General features: G+C 36.8%; 1 protein-coding gene across 10 annotated transcripts in view; it reads right to left on the minus strand.

Moving 5' to 3' along the window:
- DNAJC13 (DnaJ heat shock protein family (Hsp40) member C13) overlaps positions 1 to 19,121 on the minus strand; it is a 122,896-nt gene that overhangs the window by 26,101 nt on the left and 77,674 nt on the right. For all 10 annotated transcript variants that reach the window (XR_014244815.1, XR_014244816.1, XR_014244817.1 and 7 more), the window contains 12 exons: positions 17,780 to 17,934; positions 16,187 to 16,388; positions 14,225 to 14,340; positions 13,599 to 13,677; positions 10,940 to 11,075; positions 8,066 to 8,250; positions 7,559 to 7,633; positions 6,417 to 6,536; positions 4,403 to 4,582; positions 3,519 to 3,686; positions 1,624 to 1,737; positions 187 to 303 (listed from right to left, as the gene is read on the minus strand). Coding sequence is in view for 7 of the 10 variants with exons in the window: in XM_082392609.1 (XP_082248735.1) it covers positions 187 to 303; positions 1,624 to 1,737; positions 3,519 to 3,686; positions 4,403 to 4,582; positions 6,417 to 6,536; positions 7,559 to 7,633; positions 8,066 to 8,250; positions 10,940 to 11,075; positions 13,599 to 13,677; positions 14,225 to 14,340; positions 16,187 to 16,388; positions 17,780 to 17,934 (1,647 nt within the window). In the remaining 3 variants the exon portion in view is untranslated. The remainder of the gene's footprint in view (positions 1 to 186; positions 304 to 1,623; positions 1,738 to 3,518; positions 3,687 to 4,402; positions 4,583 to 6,416; positions 6,537 to 7,558; positions 7,634 to 8,065; positions 8,251 to 10,939; positions 11,076 to 13,598; positions 13,678 to 14,224; positions 14,341 to 16,186; positions 16,389 to 17,779; positions 17,935 to 19,121) is intronic.

The raw sequence follows: 19,121 nt of genomic DNA on the forward strand, positions 1-19,121 counted from the left end.
ATTCTTTAACATTCAAAATAAAGAGGATCATAAGTTATCAATGGTCACCCCATCACACACCCAAGTTAGTACAAAGCATTTGGCAAAAAACAGGTATTATTTCAATGTATACAGTGTGAATAAACTAGTAGCTTTCAATAACAAATGATCAAAGGTGTCAGACAAAATTAAAAGGAGAGAGCTTACCTCGAGTGGGAAAGTAGGGACTTCATTATAGACCCTAACAAAAATCTCCCCTACAATAAGTTCTTTGGCATGATCACTGTAGACAAATTCTGATCCATAGGTTTTGTCACAGTCACCCTTTTTAAAAAAGAAAACAGATTGTTAGAGGTAAATTGGAATCATTAGTGTCTGGTTTATTAATCTATCCATATTCAGTTTAATAACTTAGCAGATAAATAACTTGAAAGATCCATTCATTTTCCAGAGGGAAAAATGTGGTGGGATACACATCACAGCACTCAATGCAATTTTAAGGTTTGTAATCAGTAATATGGACTCTGGAAAAGGCATAGAATTATGTTATTTCTTAACCCAAAGATCAATATTGTAACTCATTTTAAAATTTCAAAAGATCACTGAGGTCAGCCAATGAAGTGTTCATAAGCAAGTATGACATGTGGCTCTTCTCTCTCCGCTCAGCAAACATTTGGCCCAGTCAGATATAGGGTGATAGAGCTAAGAAATGAACACATTTGGACTGGTTTTAAAAAGTAATACATTAAGTGAAAAGTGCTGGAAAACAGGGTCTCTGAATAAAAAAGCAAGGTAATAGTAGATGGGTTGACAAAGCAAGAAGAATTTCCATTTAAGGACGAGGAAAAAGATAGGAAAGAGGAATGGGAAAAAAATAGCTCCAAGAAGATTTAGGTGGAAATCACTCAAAATTTAGGTTGGACTAAAATAATATGCAAAAGTGTTGTTGTAAAGTTGTAAAGGGCTAAACGAAGAGAGAATGATGTTCTCTCCTGGTGAAAGAATAGATGATATATAGAAATCTGAGACTTGTTCTCCCTAGCTCTGCAATTCTCAAAACTTCTATCAATGAAGAGCTCTGAGTAACTATCATGAAATGAATTCAAAACCAAATTTTGAATAATTCAGGACACCCAGTGATGGTTACTCTTTAATGAAGTCCAAGCCCAAAAACACAACTTCTTTTAAACCATCAAGACTCAACCATCTAATGTATGTATTATCCAGGCCTTCTCCTTATCTCCCATTCTACTTACTGTCTTTTGTTTTTTTCATGGCTTAATAGCTTCTCCTCTAGAAGGTGGCAGGATAGGAGAAATTATTCAATTTTGATACCAGAAAGCAATTTTAATTTACTGGGGAAAAGAGGCTAAAGAGAACAATTAAAACAGAGCTTCTGGGCACAAAAACTGGTTAAAATAGAAGACAGCTATATGTAAGTGGTAATTAAAAACACAACAAAAAATCCTAATGTATATTAAATACAATAAGAATGCTATTATTAAATGGGCCAAATATTAGGTAGCAAAAGCTATAGGCTTGATCAACACGCAATGGAGAAATAATGGGTTTCTGTTTCGTCAATACTAAGTTATATTTCCAGAGATTCCATTAGAGTAAGAAATTTATAAAACAATAACATACTTTTTTAATCATGTTTTCTTGTTGGGATTCAAGAAATTCAAGTAGTTCTGCTCTTGTAGAATTGTTCCATATCAAATAGGGGCTCTCTGTGTTACTGTTAAGCATCTTCAAAATCTAGGAGAAAGAACATTACTGTTTTATAATATTTAGGAAATATATTGAAATTACCATTCATTAAAATTGTCTATGACATGCCAAGCACTGTAATAGGTGCCTTAAGTATAACAGATCTCAATAATTCTAGCAAGTTTGTTAATATTTTCCATTTTGCAGCTGAGAAAAATCAAGACTGAGAAAGATCAAATTATTTGCCCCAGGTCTCACAACCCTTAAGTGGTGAAACTGGGATTCAAATTTGAATCTGTTTGACTTCACATTCTTAACATTTGCTCTGCTTTGTGAAAACTACAGACGATATTCTGTGTTAAAGCATTTTATAAACTCAGTAAATGTAAGCTTAAAAAGAATCATACCATACTGCCTTTACATACATATTTGTTGTTGTTTTTTGGCCGTGCCTTGTGGCTTGTAGGATATCAGTTCCCTGACTAGGGACTGAACCCGGGCCCTCGGCAGTGGAAGAGCAGAGTCCTAACCATTGGGCTACCAGGAATTCCCTAAATGTTTTAATAAGAACTTTTTACACTTCACATTTACAGAGCTCTGTGCTAGGAGGAAAGCAGTGGGTTATTACCTCCATCTTACAAAAAGAAATCCAACCCTTGTTTTCAAAACATGAACTACTAGTTAAGTAAAATGACTGAAAAAATTTATCATGAAGAAAATTTTAAAACTCTGAGAAGTGGCAGTTTAAAATAAGCATTTTATTAAATCCAGATGGAGTCCAGGCCCAAATTTTGAAGTGTTACTTTTTTTTTTCTTTCCTGTAGTAGTTAATCAACAACTTGTTAGTATTTCTGGAAAGAATGTTTTCAGTCAGCAAAATACTTCACACTGGTGAACACAAAGTCCGGAAAAAGAACCAAGATCAAGATTGGCATCTAAAGCTCTTCCCTCTTACTCAGGGGATCTGAAAGGCAGTGTCTTGCACTAAAAAACAGACTCAATCAGATTAGATTAAAAAAACAAATAAGCTGTTTATAAGTTCTAAAAATATTTTACATTTGGAACACTGAGGCCTTTTTTCTTCTAAAACTATTAGATGATCATCAGAGAAAATGAAATAAAATAAAAATAGCCTACAATTCTACAATTCAGGGATAACTACAGTTAACATATTGATACAGATCCATCCATTCATTCATTTTTTTAATACCAAAAATGGGATTTAACCTTTTCACTTAAAATACTTTAAACATCTTTTAATGTCTTCCCATATCCCTTTACAATTTGAGGCTTCAAGATATTCTATTTAATGGATTTCTATAGGTTAATTCTCTAATGCTTAGATTGTTTCTCAATGATTCTCACAGAAGAGGTTGGGCGATCTGCCACGATCATACTTATTTTTGTCATGAATGCATATGTGTGTATATACTGACTTTTAGGATTTCAATGCTGACTGTAAGTAAGTTATAGCTTATAACAAACAGCTAAAAATAGACTCTGGGTCTCCTGACTCCCAGTTCTCTGTCCATTCCAAGTTCACTCTCTTGTCCTGTTCCTTTCTGATTCAATATTATCAAGAATTATGGGGAGCTCTACAGCTGAGAAACATGAAGTTAATCTACCCTTACAGAGAGACTGGACTTGTGGAGCTGATAACATCAGCATCAAGCCACAACAACAAACCAAATTTCTTAGTTGAGAGAACAAGCATGTGAGCATTTTCAATTTTTAGGTTTCCGAGAGCAATCAACATTGTTATATTCCCCTACTATCTAAAGAATCTTGCAATATTTATCAAAAACCCAGGCTACTTTTGAAGCACGTACCTCAGTAGCACTAACTACAGCAAGTTTTCTAGCAACATAGGGGGTCAGCATGCCAGCTACACTTTTCCTTATGGTTGGATTTTCTGGTGTTGCTTGTTCTTCAGGCAGATACCCTCCAAGGCGACTTAGAGCACGGACACTCAGTTTGGCAAGACTGTTGGCTACTTCCTGTTATAAAAAAATTAAGACATTAAGACATTAAAATAGATCTGCTATCTTACACAGGCAACAGTACCTTTATGGAATCAAAACAGTATGGAACATATTAAGGAACAGAAAGCAAAAAAAAAGAAACAAAAAAGTCCCCAACACTGATGTCAGAGAGTTTATGCATTAGAGCTTATTCTTTCATTTATATGAAAGACCATCAGAATCTGTGTACTCATTTATACCTAATACGGTATCTTGTAGATAACTGGAAGAAGCACACTGGGGGACAGGGTGGGGAATAGGGATGGGTAGGTAGATCTGATCGCTAGAGGCACATATCACAATATGAGTAATGAATGACAGTGAACAGGAAAGGACAGACAGAAAAAAATATCTGTAAAAATCAGGTAAGTTCTCAAGTGTTTAGGGGAGCTAGCCCCAACAGCACTGTTATGATCTCCCTGTGATACACAACCATAATTTTGCAAAAATAAAGGTGACTCTGAGTAATCAAGAAAAGATTAAGTTATGTCCAGAATATGCTACTGCAAATTCCCTTGCCTCGAATCCTTCCGAGATAAGTGGTTAAGATAAAAAGTTTTGGGGCTTAAAGAGCAATAAGCTTAATAATCTTGAAAAACAGTTTATGCCTTTGAGGCTTTGAGCTAGGGCTTTGCTTTGCATTAACCTATGGTATGGGTTCAAATTCAATGTTAAAGTAGTGTTAAGCTTACCTGCTGGTTTGTTTCTTCACTTTTCTGAATACCACTCTCTTCTAGTGTGTAGTCATAATTAAACAGATAACCAAGCAGATGCCACAAAATTCCAGCTTGCAATAAGTGTGTCTGTAGCCAGAAATCCACAGCAAAAGAGCTGACACATTCTACCCCAAGAGCTGCCACCCGTGGAATACTCTGAGAATAAGAATAATGGAATTAATTACAGGATTAAAAAAAAAAGCTCCCAAGAGAAACAGGCTGTGAATGTATGTCAAGCTAGCTATCTTATTGTGTGTTTACCTCCTCTTATATTTTCAATTCCAGTTTATATCTGAATCTTATATCTTTTAAAGCCTAAAATTAAAAGTAACCCTGTGAAAAAACACAGAATTACTACTTTTAGAAAACTAATTAATTTTTAAATTGAAGTATAGTGGATTTACAATATTGTGTTAGTTTCAGGTGTAGAGCATAGAGATTTGAATTTTTTGCAGATTATATTCCATTATAGGTTATTACAAAATACTGGGTATAAATCCTTGTGCTATACAGTAGATCCTTATTATCTATTTTATGTATAGTAGTTTTATTTGTTAATCCCATACTCCTAATTTGTCCTTCCTCACCTCCCTCTCCCTTTTCTCTTTGGTAACCATAAGTTTGTTTTCTATGTCTGAGTCTGTTTCTGTTTTGTATATACATTCATTTTTATTATTTTTTAGATTCCAAATATAAGTGATATACAGTGTTTGTCTTTCTCTGACTTATTACATTAAGCATAATATTCTCAAGGTCCATTCATGTTGCTGCAAATGGCAGTATTTCATTCTTTTTTATGGCTGAATAACATTCTGTTGCGTGTGTGTGTGTGTGTGTGTGTGTGTGTACACATCTTAAGCCAATTGTCTGTTGATGGGCACTTGGGCTGTTTCCATGTCTTGGCTACTGTAAATAGTGCTATGAACGTTGGGTGCATGTATCTTTTCAAATTAGTGTTTTCATTTTTCCAGACATGTACCCAGGAGTGGAACTGCTGGATCATATGGTAGCTCTATTTTTAGTTTTTTTAAGGAATCTCCATGCTGTTTTCCATAGTGGCTGTACTGTACCAATTTACATTCCCGTGAACAGTGTATGAGGGCTCTCTTTTTTCCACATCCTCTCCAGCATTTATTATTTGTAGACTTTCTGGTGATAGCCAGTCTCACTAACGTGAGGTGATAGCTCATTGTGGTTTTGATTTGTATCAGAATTACTATCTTTGAGGCTAGTTAGTGTCAAAGACTTGGGAATACAGTTTTCTTTGTTTCACTTCTTGTATTTTTAATTTTTAAAAATACTGATAAGGCATTAATAGCAATGCACATGCTAGTGATCTTAAGTGTATCAATGATATCTTTAGTGCAGGTGTACAGATTTACTTCTTTATACCAGAGTTTGCATTCTTATTAAACACTTCTAAGGACATCAAGTAAATATAGTTGAGGACATTATTTTCATCAGATTTCTTATTTCTAGATACCTTAGCCTGGGATCAGCACTCCAATCCTGTTCTATTCCAACACAACTGTTACTCTGCCCAGTTACCTGAGAAATCACTCTCCTTCCCAGCCACCTATCACATCACCCACAGACAACTTCCCTTGGCAGTACTAGACTGGGAGGAAACAGCAAGCTCTCAGATCCCTATAGCCTTTCCACCAGGCAATGACTCGACTCTTAAGTTTCAGGTTTTACATGGTCATTTACTTTCATTAGATTGATTTAGTCTAGTCTTCTCTCTTGCTTCCATGCCTCTGTTCAAATGTTCACATAAGACCAACTTCCCTCTAGATATGTCACTCTAGTCTTACTCTCTGTGGGCCAGCCCAGGAACAAAAGCCACCATTTACAGCAAGGCTTCAGTGAAAAATGTAATTTACTTGAAAATAATTTTAGGAAAACAACTTGTTTATAAATTGGGGACTGGCTACTTGACAAGAAAACCCACTGCTGACTGAATCCAGAAAGTGGTAAAGATGACCTCTACCTTGCCAAAATAGAGCACCCGACAGAGATCCCTGATGATGCCAGGCATTTCTGTGATCTTCTCTCGGCATTCTTCAAACTGAGAGGCCACACTATAGCATTTGCTTATGTGTCCACACACCTGCAGACAACACCAAAGAGAGAAGAAAAAAAAAAAAGTCACATGTGCATTCCTTATTTAAGACAGTGGAAATCAAATCAGCGGAGATTCGTGAATAATGCTTAATGGTATATATGACACTCCAAAATTAAACAGAACATTTCTATTGAATTATTAGTATTTCTGGTTAAGATTCCCTATAGATGCAGGGTTGGCAAACCATGGCCGCTAAGGCTAACAGGCCAAGTCAACCATGACCTGTTCTTGTATGGCCAGAAAGCTAAGAATGGGTTTTACATTTTGAAAGAGTTGCAAAAATCACAAATAAAAATATGCAACAGACTGTAAGTAACCTGAAAGCCTCAAATACTTACTCTCTGGCCCTTTATAAAAATAAGTTTGCCAACCTCTGGAATAAAGTATTTTTGTCCAGAATTCTAATAACGTACTATACTTAAAAATAGGATGAAACTCAAAAGCCTGTACTCGATTGTTTTATATTCTAAATTTTGCTGGCATAAACAAAAGGCCACATAAAAAGATGCATCTACAGTGATCTTAATGAACTCCTGATGGATTTTCTATTAAAGAATTCAACAGAAAAGAAGCCAATGAAAACACTAGGGATCGGAGAGGGAGGTAGAGAAGGAAATTAAGGAAGGGGATGGAAGATAATGAAACAAAAGTGGCAAAATGACAAATGTTTGAAACTGGGTAAAGGGGACACAGGGATTCATTATATCATTCTCTATTTTAAGAAAAAAAAAATTAAGCCAACAGATTACGTATGATTTAGCACAGTGGTTCTTAAAGTGTGATACACAGACCAACAGCATCAGTATCACTTGGGAATTTTGTTAGAAAAGCATATTTTCATGCCCCACCCCAGACATACTGAATCAGAAACTCTGTGGGCAGGGGACCTGGGAGGCAGAGCTCAGCAACCCAGGTTTTAATGAGCCCTCCAAGTGATTCTCACAGATGTTAAAGTCTGAACTACTGGTCTAGCGTAACTTTCTTGGAACCATATGTTTTAGTCTTACCTGTACAGACATGTCACTTGGTTTACTAGAATGATTCAAGACAGCCACACAGCGACTAAATGCCTCTTGTAACACCTGCAGAAAAAGAAGTCAGCCATTAACTGTCCATTTTGACTTGGAGTCTGAAAAGCCTTTTCTGGTAGGGATAAAACATTAATAACCTTTTAATATCAGAAACTTGGCAAGGAAATGTTTGCTCAATTAACATTTGTTAAATAAACAAGTAAACAAAGGACCCTGAAGTTTTTTTAAGCATCCCACTATGCTATCTTGCAAGTAATATTAAGCTCACCAATTTTGAATCCAATATTCTCCAATTCACGTTATGAAATAAAGCTCCATTTATTTTAATTTTGGTATTATAATATAGAGAATAATGTTATCTGTTGCAATAAATTAAAGAAACTGTATCAACTGTATTTGTACTTGGTGAATTATTTATTGCTAAGAGACATACAGTTTGCCTAAACTAGCTTGAAGACAAGAACAAAGGTCATTCCATATTACCTCAATTCCATTCTCCCTTCTGAGCTCTTCAGCATTGAGGGCTGAGCAGTTAACAGTATGGAAAGCCAGCTCTGCAGCAGCAGGCAACAATGGTGATTCTTTTGAGAAAAGGAGGTCATCTGAAGTTTCCATTGTTATTGTCCTAATTAGCATGGGGTAGCCTGCATATTTATAAGGCTGTAAATCTGAAATAATCATGGTTTTAAGTTAATTTTGACACTATGTTCAATTATGTTACCAAAAAAAAAAAAAGATTAAAATATGCAATATCTTAAATGTTTCCTAATTCTAGTTTGTAAAAAGAAATTAAACAAGTACAAATCCCTTGGATCTTTTCAACTAGTGAACTTGTTTGGTTGACTTTTCTAAAATGTTTCCACTAGAAAAAGAGTATTTTCTGGTAGATTAAAACTGAACTTTGTGTATAGTGGTTTTGATCCTTTGCAGAATATCTGCTTTCTATGTTGTCCCATGTGATCTTTATAACTTTTCACCTGATCACAGACAGCAAGACATAGCCAATGCACCAGAGACCCATACCTCTTTATAAAGAGACAGAAACATTTGATTTAAATGAGAGTGAATATTTTATATTCTGCTTTCTGAATAACAAGAGTACTTTTCTATTTTACCAGTTATCATAAAATAAACATTTGAAAATACTGAATATAATTTGTTACTATGAATACAAAATAGAAAGTTAATTTATTAACTGTATTTGGCTAATTCCATATTTTGATAAGCAAATTTAAAAGTGAAATCTGAAATATACTGGTGCTCAATTCTTGTTCTTTTCATTCTTTTTTTTTTTAAACTAACCTACGAGGCAGAAATATGTAAATTAACTGGCTTTGACTTTATAGGTATCTCTGTCATCCCACTTGAAATCAGCATAAAGCTTTTTGCCTTTTGAGGATGACAAATAATCTGCTTTAAATTAACTCATTTCTAAGATGGCTTAAAAAAAAAAAAAGCCCCTTGGAACTGGTCCCAGTAGTCCTAACACATACATACATAAGAAGAAGAGTGAATTAATGTTAAGTTCTATCAGATCAGGACCCCCATCCCAACTTACTGAGTATAAACCCCCTTTGGGAAATGTGGAAGACAGCCTGAAAAAACATTCTGACCTTGATAATATACCAATGATGAGCTACAACAGCACCTTGTGGCTAATACAGATTTACCAGCCATCAAAAAACAACCAATGGTTTGAAAAAGACTTCTTTAAACTCATTCTGATTAGTGATAAATGCCATATAACTGAATGCTTTACAAATGTTTTCTGTTGAGTTCATATGCGAAAGTGAATCAATTAATCACTGTTCTCTAATGACCAAGCTGCTCAATCCCCACACTGTCCCCTCCAATACTTATACTGGAACCCTACTTGTCTTCAATTACCCAACACTCCTGCTTATCTCAGATCCCCACTGTCCTCTCTTTTCTCCCATCATCCTATAGAGCAAATGGGTCTCCCACTTTGTGTGTAAGCCAAGTTTAGTTTCCAAGCCAATGGACACCTGCCACATTGAACCCAACTCCCACCCTCAACAGAGTCTTAAAAATTCTCAATGTGCGCCTAGCTTTCTGGCTGCTACTGTTAGGGCTACCACAAATCGCCCTGAAAACATGCTGGAGATTTCCAATAACCTGTATCCTGAAATTGAAACAGAGCAGGACCCTATGGTCCTTGCCCCCCATGTCCTCCACCTGTGCAAAAACTTTAGCCAAAGAATAAGTTTAATCAGAGAAGTGAGGAAATACAGAAACAAAGGCAAACAGTCGAAGGAGACCAAATAATAGTTTAGTCATTAAGCAAAGTCAAGGACCTTTAGTTCCTCCTCAAAGGCTACAGATAATATTCTGAGCCATATCCTGTGAGCTGTCTTATAGATACTGAAACTCCTACCAGGTGGAAGAAGTTAACTACATTATGACCAGACTATAGCCATGACATAAGCTGCCACAATTCTGAGAACTGGCCTCAAGGAAATGGGAACAAACTGACCCTGGAACTGAAGACTAACTGTACTTAAAGCAATCAAGATGACACTGGTCAGACCACCACATGACCAATTTTAAGATGACTGTCATAGCTGACTGTACTGTTTCTGCATGTAGCCCCTTCCCTCAGCCTATAAAAGCTCTTGCCCACTGGTTTGGGGTGGGGGGAATCGGCCTTTGAACAGGCAGCTGCCCTCCCTCCACCCCACCCCCTTGGTTGCTGGCATCCAAAATAAAGCAAACTTTCCTTTCCACCAACCTTGCCTCTTTATTGACTTCTGAATGGCAAGCAGCTGGATCCCACTTTCGGTTAGAAAATCACACCTATTTTATCTATAAATTTTTCAAACTGTCCCAGAGGATCAGAGGGTTTCGAAAGCTACCACAGGAAATGAGGTGTTAAGGGATATATATGATCATTTGAAAAGTTTCTGTTGCTTTTTAAAAACCAGAACACTCTTGGTGTTTTCAGCCTTTAGAAGATTATGGATAGGTACAGTCTTGTAAAAGACATTTAATGATCCTTAAATGCCAGGTCCATTTTAGATCTCATTTAATATGTTTACTGCTAAATGGATAAAGACAAAAACTAACCAAGTACCTCCAGAGAACAGAAATGTACTTTAGGACGGAACAATGAAATCTGGTTGGAAATGTAAACTATTGAAAAACACAGGTAAGAAGTGGAAGGTATAAAACAAACAACATTTTGGGTCTAACTACAGAAAGCTACTCTTTTACTATATCTAAAATGCAATTCTAAGAGTCTTTTGCAATAATAATTAGAAATAGGCTGCAGAAACAAGGAGCATGGTAGAATTAGCTGGAGGGTAAATCAAAATTTGAGAATAACAATGAATGCCTTACCTTCTTTGTGACGGTTGAAGAGGATGCTCTGAGTTTTCAGAATTAAAATTATATTCTCTGGATCTGGTCCATCTGTTATTTTTGCTGATTTGGTACATAAAAATTCATAGGCTTTATTTACCTTTTCAAACATATCCTGTATGTAACCAAAGACAATTAACTTTTGTAAACATCTCGAATTACAACTTAGAACACAGACGATTTGTATTTTGCCAGTAAATTCTTTGGTTACTATTTTGTTTTGTTTTTTACATTAAGGAATTCATTCTAACTGTAATCTAGGTGGTATACTTTTTTTTTTTTCATTTATTTATTTATTTATTTATTTTTGGCTGTGTTGGGTCTTCGTTTCTGTGCGAGGACTTTCTCTAGTTGTGGCAAGCGGGGGCCACTCTTCATCGCGGTGCGCGGGCCTCTCACTATCGCGGCCTCTCTTGTTGCGGAGCACAGGCTCCAGACGCACAGGCTCAGTAGTTGTGGCTCACGGGCCTAGTTGTTCCGTGGCATGCGGGATCTTCCCAGACCAGGGCTCGAACCCGTGTCCCCTGCATTGGCAGGCAGATTCTCAACCACTGCGCCACCAGGGAAGCCCCTAGGTGGTATACTTTTTTTTTTTTTTTTAATCTTTTGCCAACACTTGCCACTTGTTATTTTTCTTTTATTTATTTTTTATTTATTTATTTATTTATTTATTTTTGGCTGTGTTGGGTCTTCGGTTCGTGCGAGGGCTTTCTCTAGTTGCGGCAAGCGGGGGCCGCTCTTCATCGCGGTGCGGGGGCCGCTCTTCATCGCGGTGCGGGGACCGCTCTTCATCGCGGTGCGCGGGCCTTTCACTATCACGGCCCCTCCCGTTGCGGGGCACAGGCTCCAGACGCGCAGGCTCAGCAGTTGTGGCTCACGGGCCCAGCTGCTCCGCGGCATGTGAGATCTTCCCAGACCAGGGCTCGAACCCGTGTCCCCCGCATTAGCAGGCAGACTCCCAACCACTGCGCCACCAGGGAAGCCCAAGGTGGTATGCTTTTAAGGTGAAACAATTTTTTTTTCCAAATAGTTATTCAATGATCTCAGTACTATTTACTGAAAATTTTTCTTCAGTAGCTTATACCATATATGTCATATTAAACTCATACACACCAGAGATAGTTTATGAGTTGTTATAAAAATAGTTATGAGGGCTTCCCTGGTGGCGCAGTGGTTGAGAATCTGCCTGCTAATGCAGGGGACACGGGTTCGAGCCCTGGTCTGGGAAGATCCCACATGCCACGGAGCAGCTGGACCCGTGAGCCACAACTACTGAGCCTGCGCGTCTGGAGCCTGTGCCCCGCAACGGGAGGGGCCGCGATAGTGAAAAGGCCCGCGCACCGCAATGAAGAGCGGTCCCCGCACCGCGATGAAGAGTGGCCCCCGCTTGCCGCAGCTAGAGAAAGCCCTCGCACGAACCGAAGACCCAAACACAAAACAAAAATAAATAAATAAATAATAAAGTAGCTATTAAAAAAAAAAAAAAATCATCCCCTCGAAAAATAGTCTTTAAAAAAAAAAAAAATAGTTATGATAAGAACTACTGTTTTTTGAGCACTATGGCAGGCACTGTGCTAAATGCTTTACATACATTATCTCACTTAATCCTCAAAACAGCCTTGTGAGGTGTGTACCCTTATTAACTTCATTTTTAAGATGTTAAATAGCTTGCCTAAAGTCACAAAGCCCATTGCTGACAGAGCTAAGACTCACACCCAGGTCTGACTCTATCTGTGCTCTTAAACTACTATACTATAATGTTGCTTATCTATATGTTGATCCTTGTACCAGTATAATACTATTTTACTATTGCAGTTTTATAGAGTATTTTAATATCTGGTAGTTTAAGTCTAGCAACTTAATTCTAATTTCAAAATTTCTTCCTATATTGATTGTTTTCTTTCCCAGATGAATCTGAATTGCTTTAGATTTCTCAAAAAATGTCCCAGGCTTTTGATTAAAAATCCCTTAAACATATAAAAGTGACATTTTTTCAATGCTGTCTTCCTATTCAGGAATACTGCCTGTCTCTAATAAAAAACACTAGCCCTGAATCAGTGGAAATTACTCCAAGTTTCTAGCAACAAACTATGAGTACTGTTTTTAGTGGTCCTTGTCTGATTTTATCTTTTATGAATCTCCATTGGCACTGTAGTAGGAAGCTGGAAAAGACAAGATCAGGGAATGCTGGCAGCAGATGACTTTAAGTCTGAAGCAAATTTTCTACTTTTTCATTAAGAGTGATATGAAGTTGGATGTCATTAGAAAAAAATAAATTACCCAAAGCAATCTGGGTGGCAATGGCATCACCTACAAATGAGTTAAGTTCACCCACATCCTAAGTTTCAGTTATTTATGTGACTGCCCTTTAGAGTTAATTCTCAAACAGACATGGGTAAGGAAAGAGAATAAAACCCAAAAGTTACTAGTCACAGGGTAGTCCTTTTGATAAAATGAGAGAAGACCATTTATGCTGAAAACTTGGGCACGTGGGTCAGAGGTTAATTAAACATATACTGGACATATATTATGAGGCAGACACTGGCGCATAAGATGAGTGTATCTTTTCTCTGGCTGAAACAGTAATAAAGCAAAAGCAAGTCAACCCCAAAGCCCTAATTCCAAAGGCAGTACATACCCTCCCTTCTGGATTCTTATCAGGGTGGTACTTCTGTGCAAGTCTGAAGTAAGCTTTTCTAATCTTGCTCTCATCATGCCTACAAAATAGGAAAACTGTTTCATGAATTAAGTAAGGTGCAAGAAAATATTTACACAATCATCTAAAATGATATTTTAAGAACCTTACTTTTTTGTGTATGATCATATAGTAGATATCAAATTAAACCCAGTAAGATTTAAGTAAGATGATTCCTATGTGTTATCTTTACACAGAAAAGATAAAACCTAAACATTCCCTATGCAAGGTTACCATATTCACTTCAAATTACAAAACCATATTTGGGTTTTGAAGAACTATGAATTTTAAACTAACTTTTCAAAATGTCACTTCAAACTATAATTCTAAGTTATTTTAACTATCAGCCTTGTCAAAAATGAACAAATTCAGTCTATACTTAAGAAAATGTCTTTTAAACTTTTTCTCTAACATATCTATTCTACTATAAAACTTCACTGATGATAAATCTGCATTCTTTCCTATATGTTTGTCATTTACTATCCTAGACACACTGTTGTCAAATCTCTTCCTCATGTATAACACAAACTGCAAGAAGAAGGGGGAAGATGACACTGAAAATGACTCACGGCCCCTGTCCTTGAGGGAGATTAAGCACTTCATAAGCATCATCTATTGACATTGTAGGTGGCTTCTTTTCTACTTCCTTCTTCCAGGCATCAAGGGTATCTTTTAGAAGCTTAACCTTAAAGACAGAGAATTAAAATTTATATCTATTAACGTAAAACTATTTCAGAATATAATTTTTAAGTTACAGAATTGTTGTGCTGTATTTATTTCAACTGACATTTCTAGGCTAACCAATTAAAAGCTTTCTAAAATACAAATAAACAAAATCACCTTCTAGCACTGTTGAATGGTCAGATAGCAAGGTATTTGTTATGGGGCTATATTTTTTTTAAAGTAATATTTTATTATTTATTTATTTTAATTTTTTTTTTTTTTTAATTTTTGGCCGTGTCGGGTCTTAGTTGCTGCACACAGGATCTTCGTTGAGGCATGTGAGATCCTTTGCTGCAGCATGCAGGCTTCTCTCTAGTTGTGGTGTGCGGATTTTTCTCTTCTCCAGTTGTGACAGGCAGCTCCAGAGCACATGGGCTCTGCAATTGTGGTGCGCGAGTTCCAGAGCACGTGAGCTCTAGTTGAGGTGCGAGAGCTCAGTAGTTGTGGCGCCTGGGCTTAGTTGCCCTGTGGCATGTGGGATCTTAGTTCCCTGACCGGAGATTGAACTCGCGTCCCCTGCATCGTAAGGCAGATTCTTTTACCGCTGGACCACCAGGGAAGTCCCTAAAGTGATATTTTAATTCTCTGCCAATTTTTGTCTCTACTTTTAATTGTTAAAGAAACGTTCAGGAAGTACAGAAAACTTTGGAATTAGCATTCACTGTAGTAAGGGAGGAAGCAGTACATGATGGCATGCTTCTCAAGGTGATCTAACATAATTATTGGTATACTGGTATTCAAACAAACATAAGGGATAGAGAACACAAGGGAGTCTGGATAGGGGTGAGAAGAAAAGAGCTAATATTTGCTGCATGCCTATGTGCCAAGAAGGTGTGTGCTTTACAGACTGCAGATTTAATTCTTGTATAAAATTTCAGTAATACATGAAAACATTGAGATTCTGACAGACAGCTGCATATTTCCCAGTTAATAAGTGATGGAGCTGGATTCAAACCTACGTCTGACTAAAAAGTCCACACTTTTTCTACTACCTCATGTTGAATCTGGAACAAGCAGCAGCATCTACCTGCCTTCATTTGGTCATTGCACTGTAAAGAGGCAGTGCCTAGTGGTACAAATGGCAATTGTTCTGAAGTCTTTTGATGGTAAGGGTAATGGTAAAAACCTCTGCTATAGTAACAGACCAACAGGGGAACCCAGGCCTACTTTATTCCACGCTTTCAGTAGGTATCCAGGGGCTCAAGTTGGATGGGTCCCAAGGGCACTGTGACAGTAGATACTACTATACAAATGCGCAAGTCACACTTACTGCCTCCAGTGTGTGCCAGGAATATGCTGTGTTTTTTTATGTGAATTCTCACTTAATCTTACCAACCACCACATGAAACAGTTGCTATTAGTAGTAGTAGTACTATTACTGTAACTGAGGCTTAGAGAAGTCAAGCGGTACACTGAATGTTATACAGAGCCATTAATGGCCAAACTGAAACTCAACCCCAGACTGCCTAACTCCAGCATCTGTGAGCTTAATGAATTTGCTATAAAGACGAGCTCCCACCAAGCTATTATAGTATGTAATTGTATTATATACATGAAATTGAGTTTGTTTTGTTTTTGTCACAAAAGATCAAGATTGTAAAGTCCTTTTACGCTCCCTGAAAAAACTGTCTTTTAGTTTGGGATTTACCCAAATATACTGAACTACACTCAGAATTACACAGTGCTTAAGTAAGGAGGAATATTTCAGAAAGCTATTATCCTTCTTATCACAAAAAGAAGAAATACCCAGAAGTGATTAGAGGTTTTTTTTATGGTTTAAGAAGGCAAAAATTAATCTGCTGACTTACCGGGTCTTTAATTGGCCAATCTGGAAACCGGAGTGTATCACAAAGTTGTTTGAGGTAATAAATATTACAAAATAGTTCATTTTCTAGCTGTGGGTAGTTGATAACTGGGATGGGACAATATTGATAAAGTGCTCTTGTGTTACTCTGGAGACGAGGTGTGAAATCAGCAAGATGGGCAGCAATCTTCTCTATCATAAGGCGCCTACAATTAGAAAAGTCTCCAAGCATTATGAAGGCATTATTTTATTCTATTTTAAAGAAAAGGTTAAGATAGGTAATCATTCAAGGTAATTACATGGATCTTCTTCAGAATAACTTAGTTATTGGCCTAAAATGAGAGCTTGTAAGAATGTTACTCAGAGTATTCTAAACTTACTATGTAAAAACACTCCATGGATATAAACTTATTTGTAACACTATCTATAAAGAAGACCATAGAGAAAAAGGCTGACAATACCAGCCTTTCTTATTGAAAATTCAGTCATTAGAAAGTCAAATGGTATGGAATCTGCATGCATGAGGGCACAGCCACGGAATCAAGTTAGCTATCACCCCAAAGAAGCTCACTGCCTGGTCTTTATTTTAGTTAACATAGCACAACCTGGGATCTGGCCCTCAGCTAAGCAGAAAATTGATTTGCTCAGTATACAGAGAGCTACATCTTTTAGATGAGAGACTCATACTAACCAATCTCTGGAGAAAAATATTATACAGAATAACTGTAATAAACGTATTCATATTCCTATACATTTGTTCCCAATGAAAAATATGAATATTTCAATATGAAATTTGAAATGTCAATTTTCAAATTGAAAATTTTCCATTTTCTATATGAATATTCATACAGAATATATTCAAATTGATGGCTAGCATATGCCAAGCCTGTCGTCAACCTATCAGAGAAGCCAAATGATGACCAGCAGGTGGCACTGTGAGTATGAGTCAGCCAAAGAAGAATGAGTAACTGACTCAGAAGATCAACTGCCATCCAGCTAAGAAGAGCAAGGGGTTCTCCAGAGAGCCAGACTTGACACTGGAACCATTAACTGCCGTGTCTTTCCTGGACAGTGCCTGCCTGGACACTGACATCTGCTTCTGGGCCTCTCCTTTTTCTTGGTGGAAACAGGCTTTTCCTAAGGCATTCTCCTGCTAAACTCCAGATTATGGTCAATATGTGCTGGCTAGGGCGCCCTCATTCTAAAATGATTGTGGGTATCTCTGGACTGATCCATTCCATGTGGGCATAGTTTTTAATTAGTGGCGTACAGTTCTATTTCCAAATACCCAGAAGGAGTGTCTTGATTTTATTCCTATATATCTCTTATGTACATATTAATTCATTGTCTAAAAGCACCAGTGGTAATAGGCTCCACCCTTATATAAAGCTCTACTAAGGTAACAGTAATTTTGTCAAATCATCTTAGAACAGAAAAAAGCTCAGGGCCTTGTCAACAGCAGTCACTTGATTTGGCATCAATGACTACTGTAGCTTTAGATTATGCAATTAGTGAAAGGAAATCTTTTCACAGAAGTCAAACCAGATGGGAAGAGGCAAAGATTCTGTGTATAAAATACAATCAGCTGGCTATTTACCTCATTTCACTGCTCCAGATTGCTTCTGGAGTATCAAATTCTCCTAGAAAAATCTCAGAAAACTTTTCAGGCTCGTAATTTTCTAAGTAACAAACCATTGCTTCTGGTAGAATGTGCCCAAGTATACTTCTCTGGAAAATATCTTGTCCTTTCGTCTTTAAAAAAAAAAACAAAACGTAATCAGAAACACTAAAGTTATCTTTCAGTTTTCTAATAAATGAATCGGGGTTAGAGAACATTTTAAGAAAGGAGAATAACTGGAACATACTGCTTTTATGCTTTTGAAATTTAGATGGAAAAATGGCAAAATGAGAAGTGCAAGGTGTCTGGTATAGACTGGCTTGGCATGAACTCCAAGGTGGAACTACCCCATCTAGCCCTGCAGTAGCCTTAACCTCCTCATGGCTCAGGTGTTGCCAACATTATTTAGCACAATTAGCCTTTGACCATGTATAATAGCAATGAACAACACAAGGAAGACTCTGCAAAGATTTACATCAATTATTCTGTGTTACATTGTTGGCTGTAGTTCCCACCTGCACCTGCTTCTGTTTTCAAAAATAAGTCCAGAAAAACTGAGATCTTAAAGAGCCTGTCCTCATGAAACGTGGCTAGAATTTAGACGGAGTATTTCTATACAAAGTAATTATAATTAACTGTACTAAGAACTCCATATTCTCTGACTGGCCATATGAAGTCAGGGTAATGTTCATACTTATCATGCTGAATTTTTAAACTCATTTCTTTACCTGATGGAAAAAATTCCTAAAGACTATAAATACTTTTCTTATTTCCTTCTAGGCAAACTGAGGATGTTTTATTCTTCTAGGATCTGACAGAGAGACAGGGGAAAAAAAACCCAGACATGGTTTTACCACTTAGTGCAAAGACAAATTAGATGATAAATATTTTCAGGCTTTTTACTAATAAAAGCCATAAATTCACTATCTGTTAAACTTTGGGGTGAAGAATTGCTTCTTCTTTAGAATACTATTATTTCATAATTCCTACATCTAGAGTTCTGCTATAAACAAATACTGTTTTGCTGTAATTATTCAAAATATTGTTAGGGAAAATGATGTATATAGTTTCTCATATTATAAAATTTGGAAAAAAAAAGATTACATATGCATAACTGCACAGAAAAAAAGGAAAAAAAAAAGAATGATTAAAAGTGCCTAATGTTACATTAAGGTGGTAACAATAGGGGCAAATTTTTTAAAAACTTTATATTCTCATTTTCTATTTGTATAAAGCTATGGAAATCATACTTCCATGGGCATCACTTTAGTATTATTAGACTGTAGACAGATTACTTGCTAGGGCTTTACTGGCTGCTCTA

The sequence above is a fragment of the Balaenoptera borealis genome (genome assembly GCF_965194805.1).
Source record: "Balaenoptera borealis genome assembly, chromosome: 5".
Taxonomy (NCBI): domain Eukaryota; kingdom Metazoa; phylum Chordata; class Mammalia; order Artiodactyla; family Balaenopteridae; genus Balaenoptera; species Balaenoptera borealis.